The sequence below is a fragment of the Scyliorhinus canicula genome, chromosome 2 (assembly GCF_902713615.1).
Source record: "Scyliorhinus canicula chromosome 2, sScyCan1.1, whole genome shotgun sequence".
Classification (NCBI taxonomy): Eukaryota; Metazoa; Chordata; class Chondrichthyes; order Carcharhiniformes; family Scyliorhinidae; genus Scyliorhinus; species Scyliorhinus canicula.
The window spans coordinates 104,228,496-104,245,779 of record NC_052147.1 but is presented as its reverse complement, the minus strand read 5'-3'; the positions used below and the strand labels follow the sequence as shown (position 1 = coordinate 104,245,779).

General features: G+C 47.7%; 1 protein-coding gene across 1 annotated transcript in view; it reads left to right on the top strand.

Annotated features, from left to right (window-relative positions):
- The first annotated feature begins 2,363 nt into the window (after nt 1-2,363).
- Nucleotides 2,364-17,284, top strand: part of LOC119956817 (C-type lectin domain family 18 member A-like) — a 75,664-nt gene continuing 60,743 nt past the window's right edge. The window contains exons 1-2 of the mRNA XM_038784269.1: nt 2,364-2,999; nt 3,466-3,557. Of these exons, the coding sequence (XP_038640197.1) occupies nt 2,891-2,999; nt 3,466-3,557 (201 nt within the window). The 5' untranslated portion in view covers nt 2,364-2,890. The remainder of the gene's footprint in view (nt 3,000-3,465; nt 3,558-17,284) is intronic.

Here is a 17,284-nt window from a genome sequence, read left to right as displayed (position 1 = left end):
GGCCTCCTTCTGCACTGTAGGGATTTTCTGGATCCAAATTTTTTAAAATTGAATTTGCACCATCGGCCATGGGTGGATTTAAATCATGATCTCCAGACCCAGGGTCTCTGAATTACTTTCCCAGTGACAATATTACTTTGCCACTGCCACCTTCGACTGGATAGATTCCCAAATAAATTGGGTTCCTACTGTGGGTCTCAGGGAGCACCAAATCCAGGCCACAATTGTTACTGAGTCAAAATTCCAGGACTCCTTACTGTATTCACGATACAATACTCCCGAGTGTGGAGGGAGCACCTCATTTTCTTTTTTTTATTAAATAATTTTTATTGGAATTTTTTACAGAAAATATGACAACAAACAATGAAATGCAACAAAATAACCCCATAATAACTGTAACACCCCCAAGACCGTATCAACGCATGTATCACATCCCCCCCACCCCCCCCCCAAACCCAGTGAACAACAAGAGAACTTAAAAATAAATTAAAATTAAATAAACATAGTCATCGTTCCCCCCCTCTCCCCCCTCCCCCCTCTTCCCCCCCTCTCTCCCCCCTCTCCCCTCTTCCCCCCCTCTCTCCCCCCTCTCCCCATCTCCCCCCCCCTTCCCCCCCGGGTTGCTGCTGCTGCTGTCCCAGTACCCTATCGTTGAGCCAGAAAGTCGAGGAAAGGTTGCCACCGCCTAAAGAACCCTTGTACCAATCCTCTCAGGGCGAATTTGACCTTCTCCAGCTTAATAAAACCCGCCATGTCATTGATCCAGGTCTCCACGCTTGGCGCCTCGCATCCTTCCATTGTAGCAAGATCCTCTGCCGGGCTACTAGGGACGCAAAGGCCAGCACACCGGCCTCTTTCGCCTCCTGCACTCCCGGCTCCACCCCAACCCCAAAAATCGCGAGTCCCCAGCCTGGCTTGACCCTGGATCCTACCACCCTCGACACCGTCCTCGCCACCCCAAGCACCTCATTTTCAACAACACCATGCACCTTGTATGGACAATATGTACTATTGTTAAATGTCTGGGCCAGTGGGAAGCCAAACCCTTTTTTTCCCCCTTCTCTGGCTACTACTCATACCATCGGTTCTCCCCCCCCCCCAGCACTCGTTGATACCCCCCCCCGCTTCTTTCTCCGCAAGGGATGAATGTGGTGGTATGATTAACATAGCTGTCTGCCATTGGTGCAGAACACCGGCTTACCATTGGCCCTGGTCATGTGCCTCTCGACCGATTGGTTGAGACCAGTCATGTGACAGCTCCCCGATTGGTCGAGAGGCTGAGTTAACCCCGCCTCCAGGGCGAGGTATAAATACCCAGCACGGCCTGCGGTCAGTCATTTACTGTAGTTGACCGCAGGGCTAACATCTAGCTTATTAAAGCCTACTTTTGTACAGCAACTCATCTCACGTTCAATTGATGGTTCATCACACCTGCAACACACAGACTGCAATGGTCTCCACCATCACCGTCTATGGCCCAATTAGGGATGGGCAATAAATGCTGCCTTGACGTGCACAGAACAGGCAGATCTCCATCACAACCTCATCTCAGACCACGTCTGGAGCACTGTCGTTTTGGTCACCTTATTTAAGGAAATATATTATTTCATTGGAGACGGTTCAGAGAAGGTTCACTAGGATGACCCCTGGTATGGAGGGATTATCTGATGAGCAAAGGTTAAATAGGTTGGGAGTTTAGTCTTTGAAGTTTAGAAGAATGAGAGGTGATCTCATTGAAACAGGCTGGGATTCTCTGTTCTTTTTTAAAATACATTTAGAGTACCCAAATCATTTTTTCCAATTAAGGGGAAATTTAGCGTGGCCAAGCCACCTAGCCTGCACATCTTTGGGTTGTGGAGGAGAACCCCACGCAAACACGGGGAGAATGTGCAAACTCCACACGGACGGTGAACCAGAATCGAACCTGGGACCTCGGCTGGGTGTGATTCCGGCGTGGAGGGACGGAGAATCCCGCCCATAGGATTCTTAAGGAGCTTGACAGGGTAGATACTGAGAGGATGTTTCCCCTCATGAGACGGGCTAGGATCAGAGGGCATAGTCTCAGAATAAAGGGGAGCCTATTTAAAACTGAGATGAGCAGGAATTTCCTCTCGGTACAGAAGGAGGTAATTTGGTCCATTGAATCCGCACCGAGCCTCTGAAAAAGCCCCCTACCTTGGCCCACTCCACCACCCTATCCCCGTGGTCCCATAACCCCACCTAAACAACACATCTGTGGACACTAAGGGGCAATTTAGCATGGCCAATCCACCTAACCTGCACATCTTTGGGTTGGCTGAGATAGATTCTTGAACAATAAGGGCATCAGGGGTTACAAGGAAAGGGCAGGAAAGTGGAGGTGAGGAATGCCCATCAGCCACAATCCTATTGAACGGCCGAGTAGGCTTGAGGGGCTGAATGGCCTACACCTGTTCCTATTTGGTATGGTCTTATGGCGCCTCACAATCGGATCTGCCACAAAAATTGGCAGAGCAACGATATGAGACAAACAAATGAGGTCGGTGGAATGTAAAACCACACCCTGAGGGACAGGAATCGAGATCTGTCACAGGGTCCCTGGCACCTTCCGACGATGAAATGACACTTTGCAAGTTCCATGCCTCTCAGTGAGCGGTGCGGTGCAGAGGACACGCAAGTGCTGGATGCAGTTGCTGAATGGTGCAGTGTGTGTAACTGCCCCCCGTGCAGCAGTCCCCGGCTGGTGGTGGTGAGTCGCATTCTCTGTTCCCTTGTCTGCTTGTTCTTTTTCCTCTCTCTGTCTCCCTCTCTGGTTCTCCAACCCCCTTTGCTGCAGTGGAAGGAGACACTGGTGAGCAGGCGGCAATAAGAAGACGCAGTCTCGGAAATTCAACACTGATCAACGGTTCAGATGAACGGGGCGGCTGTGCTACCGGTCCTGTTGGCCAGCTTGGCGTTGGCAGCTACGGCAGAAGCAGACACAGAGCCCGGGAAAGGGACCCTCCACTATGGTCTGAAAGGTAAAGGATTGCAAACTCTCTTAAGTCCCTGTGTATTGCCCAAGGGAGGGGGAGGGAGAGGGGGGGGGGGGCATTTAATTTAAACTCGCCGCAATTATTCTCTGAAAAGGTTGTAGCAAATTATAGAACTACTTTGCTTCCAATGAAAAAACTTCAGATGAAAGTTTGCAGGTGGCAAAAACTTTTATCATCTCCTTTATCAGCAGAATGACTTCAATCTTTATTGACCAACTTGTGCAGAATGTGACTAATTTTAGAAGCATATCTTGCAAAGGGGTCAAATTGTACCTCCAACTTACCAAAGATTTTTTTAAAAGTGTTGCTTGCAATGAATAAGTAAAATATTCCTGTTAGTGCCCAGTGTCAGAATTGGACCTTTGAGACACATTCAGTTGTTGCCATGGAGATCGTCAGGCCAGGCCCCCAGCATTTGCATTTTTACATTTTTATCACTTTCTCCTTGCAGAATTGACGCCCAAAGAAGGCTTTGCCATCCTGGCCCACCACAACCGACTCAGGAGCAAAGTTCAACCCCCTGCGGCGAACATGCAGAAAATGGTGAGTTACCTTATTGTTTTCGGGGTTGTGAGTGCGCAGTACCTGCAGCTTCTCAAACTCTCAGCTTAACCCTAACTTGGCATCAGAAGTTATTTGCTGGGTGCTCACGGCTGTGCCACCACTGAGCTTATCACAAGTCAGCACTGCGAGGGGGGGGGGGGTGGCTACAAGTACGAGGTCATGACATTGAGATACACAGGGGTCATAGAAGGCAGTCAGTGTGGTGAACAGGGGGTAACGGAGGACAGTCAGTGAGACACAGAGTAATAGAGGGCAGTTAGTGAGTTACAGAGTCTGAAAGAGGGCAGTCAATGAGATACGGTGTGTCTGGGACAGGCAGTGAGATATACACTGTATAAGGACAGGCAATGAGATATACAGTGTAGCAGATTCAGGCAGTGAGATATACAGTGTAACAGACAGGCAGTGAAATATACAGTAACAGACAGGCAGTGAAATATACAGTGTAACAGACAGGCAGTGAGATATACAGTGTAACAGACAGGCAGTGAAATATACAGTGTAACAGACAGGCAGTGAAATATACAGTGTAACAGACAGGCAGTGAGATACACAGTAACAGACAGGCAATGAGATATACAGTGTAACAGACAGGCAGTGAAATATACAGTGTAACAGACAGGCAGTGAAATATACAGTGTAACAGACAGGCAGTGAGATACACAGTAACAGACAGGCAATGAGATATACAGTGTAACAGACAGGCAGTGAAATATACAGTGTAACAGACAGGCAGTGAAATATACAGTGTAACAGACAGACAGTGAGATATACAGTGTAACAGGGACAGGCAATGGGATATGCAGTATAACGGGGACAGGCAGTGAGATATGCAGTGTAACAGAGACAGGCTCTGGGATATGCAGTATAATGGGGACAGGCAGTGAGATATACAGTGTAACAGAGACAGGCAGTGGGATATGCAGTATAACAGGGACAGGCAGTGAGATATATAGTGTAACAGAGAACAGTACAGCACAGAACAGGCCCTTCGGCCCTCAATGTTGTGCCGAGCCATGATCACCCTACTCAAACCCACGTATCCACCCTATACCCGTAACCCAACAACCCCCCCCTTAACCTTACTTTTATTAGGACACTACGGGCAATTTAGCATGACCAATCCACCTAACCCGCACATCTTTGGACTGTGGGAGGAAACCGGAGCACCCGGAGGAAACCCACGCACACAGTGGGAGGACGTGCAGACTCCACACAGACAGTGACCCAGCCGGGAATCGAACCTGGGACCCTGGAGCTGTGAAGCATTTATGCTAACCACCATGCTACCCTGCTGCCCAAACAGAGACAGAGACAGTAACAGAGACAGGCTATGGGATATGCAGTATAACGAGGGCAGGCAATGAGATATACAATGTTTCAGGGGCAGTCAATGAGTTATACAGTGTTTCAGGGGCAGGCAATGAGATAAGCAATGTAGCAAAGACAGGCAGTGAAGTATAGTGTAACAGAGACAGGCAGTGGGATATGCCGTATAACAGGGACAGGCAGTGAGATATACAGTGTAACAGAGACAGGCAGTGGGATATGCCGTATAACAGGGACAGGCAGTGAGATATACAGTGTAACAGAGACAGTCTATGGGATATGCAGTATAACGGGGACAGGCAGTGAGATATACAGTGTAACAGTGACAGGCCATGGGATATGCAGTATAACAGGGACAGGCAGTGAGATATACAGTGTAACAGAGACAGGCAGTGGGATATGCAGTATAACGGGGACAGGCAGTGAGATATACAGTGTAACAGGGACAGGCAGTGGGATATGCAGTATAACGGGGACAGGCAGTGAGATATACAGTGTAACAGAGACAGGCTATGGGAAATGCAGTATAGTGGGGACAGGCAGTGAGATATACAGTGTAACAGAGACAGGCTAAGGGATATGCAGTATAATGGGGACTGACTGGCAGTGAGATGTACAGTGTAACAGAGACAGGCAGTGGGGTATGCAGTATAATGGGGACTGGCAGTGAGATATACAGTGTAACAGAGACAGGCTATGGGATATGCAGTGTAACGTGGACAGGCAGTGAGATATACAGTGTAACAGAGACAGGCTATGGGATATGCAGTATAACGGGGACTGGCAGTGAAATATACAGTGTAACAGAGACAGGCTATGGGAAATGCAGTATAGTGGGGACAGGCAGTGAGATATACAGTGTAACAGAGACAGGCTAAGGGATATGCAGTATAATGGGGTCAGGCAGTGAGATATGCAGTGTAACAGAGACAGGCAATGGGATGTGCAGTATAACGGGGACAGGCAGTGAGATATACAGTGTAACATGGGCAGGCTATGGGATATGCAGTATAACAGGGACAGGCAGTGAGATATACAGTGTAACAGGGACAGGCTATGGGATATGCAGTATAGCGGGGACAGGCAGTGAGATATACAGTGTAACAGTGACAGGCTATGGGATATGCAGTGTAACGGGGACAGGCAGTGAGATATACAGTGTAACAGAGACAGGCTATGAGATATGCAGTATAACGAGGACAGGCAGTGAGATATACAGTGTAACAGGGACAGGCTATGGGATTATGCAGTGAGATATAATAATAATAATAATTACTTGTTGTCACAAGTACGCTTCAATGAAGTTACTGTGAAAAGCCACATTCCGGCGCCTGTTTCGGGAGGCCAGTACAGGAATTGAACCCGCGCTCCTGGCCCTGTTCTGCATTACAAGCCAGCTGTTTAGCCTACTGTGCTAAACCAGCCCCGATATCCAGTGTAACACAGACAGGCGGTGAGATATACAGTGTAACAGGGAGAAGCAGTGGGATATGCAGTGTAACGAGGACAGGCAGTGAGATATAGTGTACCACAGACAGGCAGTGAGATATACAGTGTAACAGGGAGAAGCAGTGGGATATGCAGTGTAACGAGGACAGGCAGTGAGATACAGTGCACTACAGACAGGCAGTGAGATATACAGTGTAACAGGGAGAAGCAGTGGGATATGCAGTGTAACGGGGACAGGCAGTGAGATATACAGTGTAACGGGGAGAAGCAGTGGGATATGCAGTGTAACAAGGACAGGCAGTGAGATACAGTGCACAACAGACAGGCAGTGAGATATACAGTGTAACAGGGAGAAGCAGTGGGATATGCAGTGTAACGGGGACAGGCAGTGAGATACAGTGTACCACAGACAGGCAGAGAGATATACAGTCTAATGGGACAGTGTATCCGGGACAGGCAGTGAGGTAATAATAATCTTTATTAGTGTCACATGTAGGCTTACATTAACACTGCAATGAAGATACTGTGAAAATCCACCAGTCACCACACTCTGGCCCTTGTTCGGGGACACTGAGGGAGAATTCAGGATATCCAATTCACCCAACAAGCAGTTGGTGACTGGTGAATTTTCACAGTATAGTATAACGGGGCAGACAGTGAGATACACATTGTAACAGGCTTAGACAGTGAGAAATGCAGAGTAAGAGAGACAGGCAGTGAGATACATGATGAGACCATCAATTCACGCGACACGTGGTTAGAAGTGAACAGTGGTTTTAATCGTCTTACAACAGAGCCTGCCTGTGACGAGATGAACTCCAGATGAACTGGCAGGCAGGCTCTCAGCATCAACCTTTATACTTTGGGTTAGGGGGAGGAGCCATGGGTGGAGCCATGGCGGAGCCAAGGGTGGAGCCCAATACAAACTCCTCATCTCCCCCTATGGGTCGAGCCACGCAACTACACGTGATCCAATACAATATACAGGCTCAACACATGTACAATAGTGTGGATTATTAGTATTTATAATTCACCACAATATACAGTGTAATGGAACAGCGTATCAGGACCGGCAGTGAGGTATACAGTATAACAAGGGAAGGCAGTGAGGTATACATTGTAACAGGCACAGGCAGTGAGATATGCAGTGTATCAAGATCAGGCAGTGTGATGAGCAGTGTGATGAACAGTGTATCGGGATAGACCGGGAGATACACAGTGTACCAGGGACAGGCAGAGGGAGGTGTATAATGTAAGAGGGACTGTCAGTGAATTTTATTGAGTGTAACAGGGTCAGAGTTGAATAGGAAGCACGGTCATTCTTCAGCCTCCTTAACGTTTGAGGCTTTGAATTGAATTTAATTAGCCACAGTAAAGATAATGAAGGGCAAAAATTCTGACTGTATCTTTCTATGGGATTGGACAGAGGTCGTGGCAGGAGTAATTTCTAATCATTGGTTCACATGCATGCCGTATAAGAGAGTGTGAATTTTATTCCTTCCATATATCAGTTGTCTGTAATTTGGGCGATGAAAGGATTGATGGATATCAGTTCTTGTGGCAGAAAAGACCCTTTAAATCAGAATAATTGATCTCTCTGAAATTTACCTCTGAAGCTCTTAATTTGACTGTAAGACTTTATACGTTACAGTGTTAGTGGTATCATTCTGTGGTGAGCGATCTGTTTGGTTGACCTTGCAGTAGTTACTTGAGGCTATGGTCATCACATAATCAGCTTCACCGCATGAGACAATAAACATGGGCCACAATTTACTGCCAACATAATTGTGAGACTAATGGGTATTTATGTGAAAATTGTAGGGCAACGTCAGACATGGGCACCTGTGCCATTCTACTTCTAGCTTCCTAGGAACCACATCACACTGTCTTGCTCCCCAATCAAATGGGGAGACTGCGTGAACACACGCTGCGGAGGCAGGCGGAGCTGTCACAGAAACTTGGACATTTTTTCAGGCATTCTTTTTAATGGTTTGATAATTACGACTAAAACAACCTCTGAAATGTAACTATTCCGTTCCTTCAACTTTTAATTGTAATTTCTTTAACACCTGCTTTCTGTCTCTTTCATCTCTCTCTCTCTCTCCCCTGTCTTTCTCTCTCTCTTTCTCTCTCTCAACAGGCGAGCACAGTGTGCATGAGCACAGATGTTCACTGCTCCATGCACAGAAATCAAAGATTGTCAGACAGTAGCAGGAACAAAATCAGCTGCAGTCTCCCAGTCACTCTCCCAGCTTGGGTTTCCTCCGGGTGCTCCTGTTTCCTCCCAATGATGTGCAAGTTAGGTGGATTGGCCGTGCTAAGTTGCCCTTAGTGTCCAAAGATGTACAGGTTAGGTGGGGTTATGGTGTTATGGGGATAGGGTATGGGAGTGGGCCTAGGTAGGGCGCTGTTACAGAGGGTCAGTGCAGATTTGATGGGCCAAAAGGCCTCCTTCTGCACTGTTGGAATTCTATGGTTCTATCAGTTGATGGGGCGATCATTCATTCAGGTGTAACTGGGTCTTCAACAGTGACCTGAGTATTAACAATTGGTGAACAACAGCTCTGGCCCGGAAAAAAATATTTAATATTAGTGGAGTGTTGCTAAATGTCTCAACTGATTAATCACAAGATTTATTTAACTAAATATGTTCAGAAATATGTTTTCCAAAAGAGCTTTTTTTCACCACATTTCAGCTTCTACTCGTTATCCCATGTCCCAACCTTTATTCTGCTCTGCGTAAAATTTGTAAAGAGTACTTTGATTTTAAGTGCTTTTCATTTCCTGGTTGGCAGTCTGTGGGAATTCTTTAAAGTGATTGGCTGCATGGGCAGCTCGATGACGTCATTGCGGAATCCCCATTAAAAAACACCACAATTAATTGCATTGCTAAATCTCTCAGCGAAGCTTTCATTAAAGTCAATTGCAAGCTGCCTTGCTTCACCCTTGACCACAGAACCCAAGTCTTAGCACAGGTACAGGGCTAAATCGCTGGCTTTGAAAGCAGACCAAGACAGGCCAGCAGTGCGGGTTCAATTTCCGTACCAGCCCTCCCGAACAGGTGCCGGAATGTGGCGACTAGGGGCTTTTCACAGTAATTTCATTGAAGCCTACTTATGACAATAAGTGATATTCATTTCATTCATTACAGTGCAAAATTTCATGGAAATTAAATGGTTTACGAGTGTCGCAAATTCTGGATGATTGGTAAATGGCATAACTCTTAGGAATATAGAAAGTCAGAGAGATCTGGGTGTGCATGTCCACAGATCTTTGAAGCTGGCAACACAAGTTAATCAAGAAAGCATATGGAATTCTTGCCTTCATTGGACGGGGCATCGAGTATAAAAACTGGCAAGTCATGCTACAGTTGTATAGAACCTTGATAAGGTCGCACTTGGAATATTGCGCACACTTCAGGTCGCCATACTATTAGGGTTATACGTGTTAGGGTTTACTAGGTTGTTGCCTGGTCTGGAGGATGTTAGCTATGTGGAGAGGCTGAATAGACTTGGACTGTTTTCATTAGAAAGACGGAAGTTGAGGGGTGACCTGATAGATGTCTACAAGATTATGAGGGGCATGGATAGAGTGGATGGGCAGGCTCTCTTTCCCAGGGTGGAGGGGTCAGTCACCAGGGGGCTTAGGTTTAAGGTCCGTGGGGCAAAGTTTAGAGGAGATTTGCGAGACAGGTTTATTACGCAGAGGATGGTGAGTGCCTGGAGAGCATTGCCAGGGGAGGTTGTGGAAGCAGATACATTAACGGCATTCAAAAGGCATCTTGACAAACACATGGATAGATTGGGTAAAGAGGGATACGGCACAAGGAAGTGCTGAGGGTTTCGGCAAAAGTTGGTATCATGGCCAGTGCGGGCTTGGAGGGCCGGTGCTCTATTGTTATTTGTTCTTTAACAGCTAATGTTAGCTGTTATGATTGAATCAGCTGTGGCTCAGTGTGGCACTCATTATTTTGTTGCAAAAACATACTTTATTCATAAAATACCTGAAAGAAACATTAGAAGACATATCAAATTGTCTCAACAGGAGGGTGCAATGATATTCACATTTTCCAGAGATCAAGATGCATCGGAGATGCTTCAGAACAGTAATGAGGACATTACAAACATTCAAATATTTCCTTTGCACAGAGTACAATGCTGTTCAAACTATGTACATCGGTCATGTCACACTCTGAGGTGCTTCAACACAATTATATTTACCATGTATAATCAGGATTGAGCTTGCAGTCAGATGGGTTTTACAAAGTTATCAGCCCCCCAGTCTACATTGGTTGAAAGGCCTTACATAGAGGCCTTTCTCCGGTGTGCCTTGGTGGTGGTTGCCTCAAGCTTGAGTGCGACCCTCAGCTTGCAGCCCTAGGCCCTGGAATGTGCACGTCTGCAACACTTGATCAATGACAATTCTTTGCACTGGAAGATCAACAAGTTTCGGGCAGACCAAAGTGCATCTTTTACCGAGTTTTTTTTAAAATTTAGAGTACCCAATTATTTTTTCCAATTAAGGGGCAATTTAGAGTGGCCAATCTACCTACCCTGCACATCTTTGGGTTGTGGGGGTGAAACCCACGCAGACACGGGGAGAATGTGCAAACTCCACACGGACAGTGACCCGGGGCCGGGATTCGAACCCAGGTCCTCAGCGCCGTAGGCAGCAATGCTAACCACTGTGCCACCGCGCTGCCCTTCTTTTACCGAGTTGACGATCCTCCAGCCGCAGTTGTCTCGAGCGTGTCCCTGGGAACAGCGCGTGGCCCTCAACATCCTGCACCATGGAGCTGCTTGGGACGAACTTTGAAAAATACCACTGCATCCCCCTACACACCGCCTTTGCGAAGGCACATTCCACAACAAGGTGTGTGAATGTCACTGTATGGTCCAGGTTGTTACTGAGGGTGCACTGTATGGTCCAGGTTGTTACTGAGGGTGCACTGTATGGTCCAGGTTGTTACTGAGGGTGCACTGTATGGTCCAGGTTGTTACTGAGGGTGCACTGTATGGTCCAGGTTGTTACTGAGGGTGCACTGTATGGTCCAGGTTGTTACTGAGGGTGCACTGTATGGTCCAGGTTGTTACTGAGGGTGCACTGTATGGTCCAGGTTGTTACTGAGGGTGCACTGTATGGTCCAGGTTGTTACTGAGGGTGCACTGTATGGTCCAGGTTGTTACTGAGGGTGCACTGTGTGGCTCTTTCAGATGAGAATTTGACAAGAGGCCTCAGCTGGATTTAAAATATTCAATACTTCTACTTTAAAGAAGAGCAGGAAATTCTTTCCGTATCCTGGCTGCTATACATCCCTCAACCAACATTAATTATTGGTCATTATCACCTATCTGTCTGTGGGACCTTGCTGTATGTGCACATTGACTGGTGCTTTCTCTTCCTTGCTACAGTGGCTACTTTTCAAATCCAAGTCACTAGCTGTAAAGTGCTTTAGGACGTCCTGAAGTTATGAAAAGCACTGTATAAATGGCACGCCTTTATTCTGATAGCCTGGATTCTGCTTGGGCCCAGATTTGATATTTCCCATTCCCACGAGCCCTGGATACTCCACTCCAGGTGCAGTGGCCTGACTAACTCCAAAATGACCAAGTTCTGTGGTCGCCGGGCAATTAATAAGTATGCTGGATTAAGGAAAGCGTTTTGACCTCAAATGGTGGGAGGGAGATTGGATGTGGGTGGGGGGTAGGGATTGAGTGGGGGAGGGAGGGAGGGATTCTAACTTTCTATCGATAAGGATGATTTTTTTTCAACATGCTGGCCCGTGTTTGGTGGGGGGGGGAAATCGCCATGGTAACCAGTGTTCTAAACCATGCAGACTTCAAATGAACAAACCCCCCAACTATAACTTAAACCATGGTTCAGGAAAATTTTCCTTCAAAGGAGAGAAATGGGGGATTAATCGGTCTAATATTCAGTAATATGATCTCCAAGAAGACCTGCCAATAAAGAGCTTTCAAATGATTGAAGACATTTGCTTCAGATCCTTTGGTGCTTGCTGCTCTGACGACCCAGTAACAACAACAAGAAAGCTCAGCTTTTCTCACCCCTCGAAAAATCCTTCTCCGAAAAAAATGTACAATGGGGGAAGGTATTCAGTATTGGGTCAGCAGCATTAGAGGGAAAAAAATCAGCCAGGCTAATGATATCCAGTCAAAGAGCACTAATCTCCCAAATCTGGCACTCCCTGCCGACGCTAGGAGATTGTGCCCTAGTTCCCACAAAGATATATTTTCAACGAAAGACTCAGTGAAAGGTGAACGGCAATAAACCATAATAAAGGCAGATGAAAATTGTAGGTCGGTACCCAGGCTTTGGTCACATATTTCCTTGTTGCTCAGAGTAGACTGTGATAATATACAGCCGAGCCTTACTGCTGAACGTATTAGACCAAAGACTGCCAACAGCAACAACAACTGCGTTCAAATAACAACATTAAAGCAGCAAAACATCCGGAGGCGTGTCACAGCAGCATTATACGTAAAAGAAAAATGAGACTTAGCCAAACAACGAGTTATTTGGACACGTGGCCAATTCGATTGTCTGAGAAAAAAGACATTTCTTAAAGAAGGCGGGAAAGGTAGTGAGGCAGAGACATTTTAGGAAGGAATCCCAGAGTTTAGGGTCTAGGCAGCTGAAGGCTCAGTTTATTTGACTGAGGGAGGCTACAGATATAAATAGAATGCATTAGTGGCACCAGGAAATTATTGGCTCCAATATTTCTTCAGAGCTGAGAAGAGAGCGGTGTGAGAGCAATTGGGTTTGCTTCACGTCCTACCACAATTAACAGCCAAATGGATGTTTTTTAAACAGTTTTAAATGCCCAGCAGCCAGTCAGGATCGTAGGCAGTCGGGTGGGAAATCAGCAAGATGTTGGGTAGTTTGGGATGCTGCTGTGGGGATTGAGGAGGAGGTGAGTGTTTGGGACACCGGGGGGGTAGAATATCACGGAGAGGAGTCACAAATCGCAGGGGTGGGGTTCATACACATGGGGGTAGGATATCATGAGGAGTGAGGCAATTTGTGGAGTGGCGCATCGTGGGACGGTCAATCATTAGGAGGGGTGTGAGATTACAGAATTTGGGACATCCGAAAGTGTTCAGAAAAACATTTTTTGAAATATTTTTATTGAGATTTTTGCGTTTTATACAGAATTGATAGAAATAGCTCATTTACATAGGAATAACCCCCCTTCACCACCCCCCCCCCCCCCCCCTTTCCCTGGAGTGGGTAGGTTTGGCCTGAGCCGGCTCCTAATCTGACCTGGGGCCCTCTGCCCCTGCCATGGGGCCCTATCTTTGCAGCCTTGTTCTTGGCCTACATTGTCTATCCCAGCAGGATTCTTCGGCGGGCAATTAGGGAAGCAAGGGCATTGGCTTCCCTCCCCATAAATAGTTCTGGCTGGTCTGATACCCCGAAGACTGCCACTTTCGGGCTTGGCTCCACCCTCACCCCCACAACCTTGGACATTGCCTCAAAGAAGGCTGTCCAAACCAGACCAGTCTGGGGCATACCCAGAACACGTGGGTGTGGTTGGCCGGATTTCCCTTGCACCATTCTTGTCCTCTATCTCTGGGACGAAACTGCTCGTTCGGGTTCTGTTTAAGTGGACTCTGTGGGGCTCTGTGTACCACTTTCACTTGCATGAGCCTTGCGCAAGTGTAGGTGAAATTGGCCCTGTTCAGTGCTTCGCTCCAGAATCCCCACCCTATTTCAGTCCTAAGTTCTTCCTCCTATGTTTCCCGTGCCTTGTCCAGCGGAGAGCATACCCTTCCTAGCAGTCATCCGTACCGGTCCCTGCAGTTCCCCCCTCCCAGGTTACCCACGCCCAGTAGTTCCTCTCACATTGTGTGTCTCAGTGTCCAGGGGTATGTTGTTGTCTCCTTGCGGAGAAAGTTCTTTACCTGTAGGTGTCGCAGTTCATTCCCATTGGGTAGTTGTAGTTTTTCTGTCAGTTCCTTGTACGTTGCTAGTCTATTCTCCGTATACAAGTCCCTAACTGTCAGCCCTTCCTGTCTCCACCTCTTAAAGGTGGCATCTGGCATGGCTTGCACGAACCTGTGGTTGCTGCAGGTGGGGGCCATGGCCCCCCATGCTTCCTTTTCTTTGTCGGACTTTTTTGGGGATCCTTGGGTTCTTCTCTCAGCTCCCCCCCCCCCCGTCAGACTGGTCAGATTCCATTTGTGCTCAGTGCTCAGTGACCCGTGCCCAGTCATGGGCAATCTGGATTCCCAGATAGCGGAATTTGTATTGGGCTTGTTTGAATGGCAGTCCTTCCAGCTCTGTCCCGCCCTCTTTCGGGTTCACCGGAAAGACTTCACTCTTACTTAGGTTGAGCTTGTAACACGAGAAGGCTTCAAACTCTCCCACGGGTTTCATGATCTCTTCCATGCCGCTTTGTGGGTCCGAGACGTAGAGGACTAGGTCATCTGCATAGAGCGAGACTCTAAGCTGGATTCTCCGATTCTGCAGCTATGTCCGCAGGGTCTGTCTGGTCTTACGACAAAAAAGTCGGCGCCACTCCCACACTAATCCTCCGCCTGGTGGGGGGCTAGCACCTGTGCAGCGTAAAGCTCCCGCACAATGGCTATGTCTGCATGCGCGTGGCAGCCACGCCATGCAACGGCACAGCCTGCCAAACACTGCCACCTGTAAACCCCTCGCCACTCCCAGAACACCTCCAACAGTGCCCCCCCTCACCCTCACTGAAGCCCCCCTGCCAGCGGAATGGCTCCCCCCCCCCCAACTGTGACGGCGCTGGACACAATCCGCAGCCACTACTACGAACGTTGTGAGGACACACGGCCGACGTCATCGGGGACTCGGCCCATCGGGGCGGGGCATCAGGGAGGGGCTCGGGTAACGTCCTGAGGCCATCCAGTACGCCGTTTTGAGGGGGCGGGGCATCGCAAACACGGCGCCGCCCCCGATTCCAGTATAAATGTGGATTCTCCGGCTGATCGCAGAAAGGTGGAGGGAGTGAATGTTTAAGGCAGTGGATGGGGTGCCAATCAAACAGGCTATTTTGGCCTGGATGATGTAGACCTCTTGAGTGTTTTCAGAGCTACATGCATCCAGGCAAATGGAGAGTACCCCGTCACACTCCTGCCTTGTGTCTTGTGGGTGGTGGACAGGCTTTGAGGAGTCAGGAGGTGAGTTATGAGCTGATCCTGTAGCCATGCTATTTGTATGACTTGCCTGGTTAATTTTCAACGGTGACCCTCGGATGTTGGTGCTGGAGGATTCAGTGATGGCAATGCCATTGAATGTCAAAGGAAGGTGGCTGATTCTGTTGTGTTGGAGACGGCCATAACCTGTCACTTGTGGGGTGGTTCAAGAAAGTGGCTCACCACCACATTCATCCCATGAAAGAATAGTGAAAAATAGACCTGGACATGATGGATAATAAAACCATGAGATTAGGAGCAGAATTAGGCCATTTGGCCTAAAGTATTAACAATACCCAAGTAAAAGGGCTCTGTCCTTTCTACTTTGCTTGGATTAGTCAACAGATTGAAGCGACCCTCAGAATACAACACCTTAAATCTTAAGCAATTTTATATCTAGCCTAAGGAACAGATTATAATGGGAGACAGGAGGTCATAGAGTCAAAGAGTTTACAGCACAAAAAGAAGCCTTTTGGCCCATCGTGTCTGTGTTGACTATCAAGCATCTATCTATTCTAATCCCATTTTCCAGCACTTGGTCCGTAACCGTGTGTTTCAAGTGTTCACCTAAATGCTTCTTAAATATTGTGAGGGTTCCTGCCTCCACCACCCTTTAGCGCAGTGAGCTCCAGACTCCCACCACCCTCTGGATGAAAACGTTTTTCCGCAAATCCCCTCCAAATCTCCTACCCCTTACCGTAAATCTATGCCCCTGGTTATTGACTCCTCCACGAAGGGGAAAGGTTCCTTCCTATCGTTTTCAAGCAGCATTTGGGGCTTCTACGGTTTCTCCGGATACCAATTAAGTCAGCGGCTGAAGTGTTTCCATCAACCTCTCCTGTCAGCCTGATTGACGATCCTTTCTTGGCAGTAGTCAATAACAGCCGGTCGTTTTGGGAAAACTGAGTCAAATGTTCACTGCAACTCAGGAAAGAGAGAGGGAGATGGCCAGTGTCATAGAGTCAGAGAGGTTTACAGGCCCTTCAGCCCAAATTATCCATGCCGCCCAGTTTTTAACCACTAAACTAGTCCCAATTGCCCGCATTTGGCTCATATCCTTCTATACCCAGCTTTCCCATTTAACTGTCCAAATGCAATTTTTTTTTTTAGAACAGTACAGCACAGAACAGGCCCTTCGGCCCTCGATGTTGTGCCGAGCAATGATCACCCTACTCAAACTCACGTATCCACCCTATACCCGTAACCCAACAACTCCCCCTTAACCTTACTTTTTAGGACACTACGGGCAATTTAGCCTGGCCAATCCACCTAACCTGCACATCTTTGGACTGTGGGAGGAAACCGGAGCACCCGGAGGAAACCCACGCACACACGGGGAGGACGTGCAAACTCCACACAGACAGTGACCCAGCCGGGAATCGAACCTGGGACCCTGGAGCTGTGAAGCATTGATGCTAACCACTATGCTACCGTGCTGCTTAAAATAAATTTATACATACCTCTACTACTGCATTTGGCAGCTCACTCCAGACACACTTTGCTCTGTGTGAAAAAATCCCCCATGGACCCTTTTGTATCTCTCCCCTCTTACCTAAAACCTATGCCGCCTTTTTTAGACTGCCCTACCTTTGGGAATCAAGGCCGGGTCGGCTCCTAGGAAATCTTTCCTGCACTCTTTCTAGTTTAATAATATCCTTTCTATAATAGCGTGACCAGAACTGTGGAGGTGTTCTACTTACCTGCCTGAAAAACGGGAGAGAGTAAACGGCGTATTGACTTTGA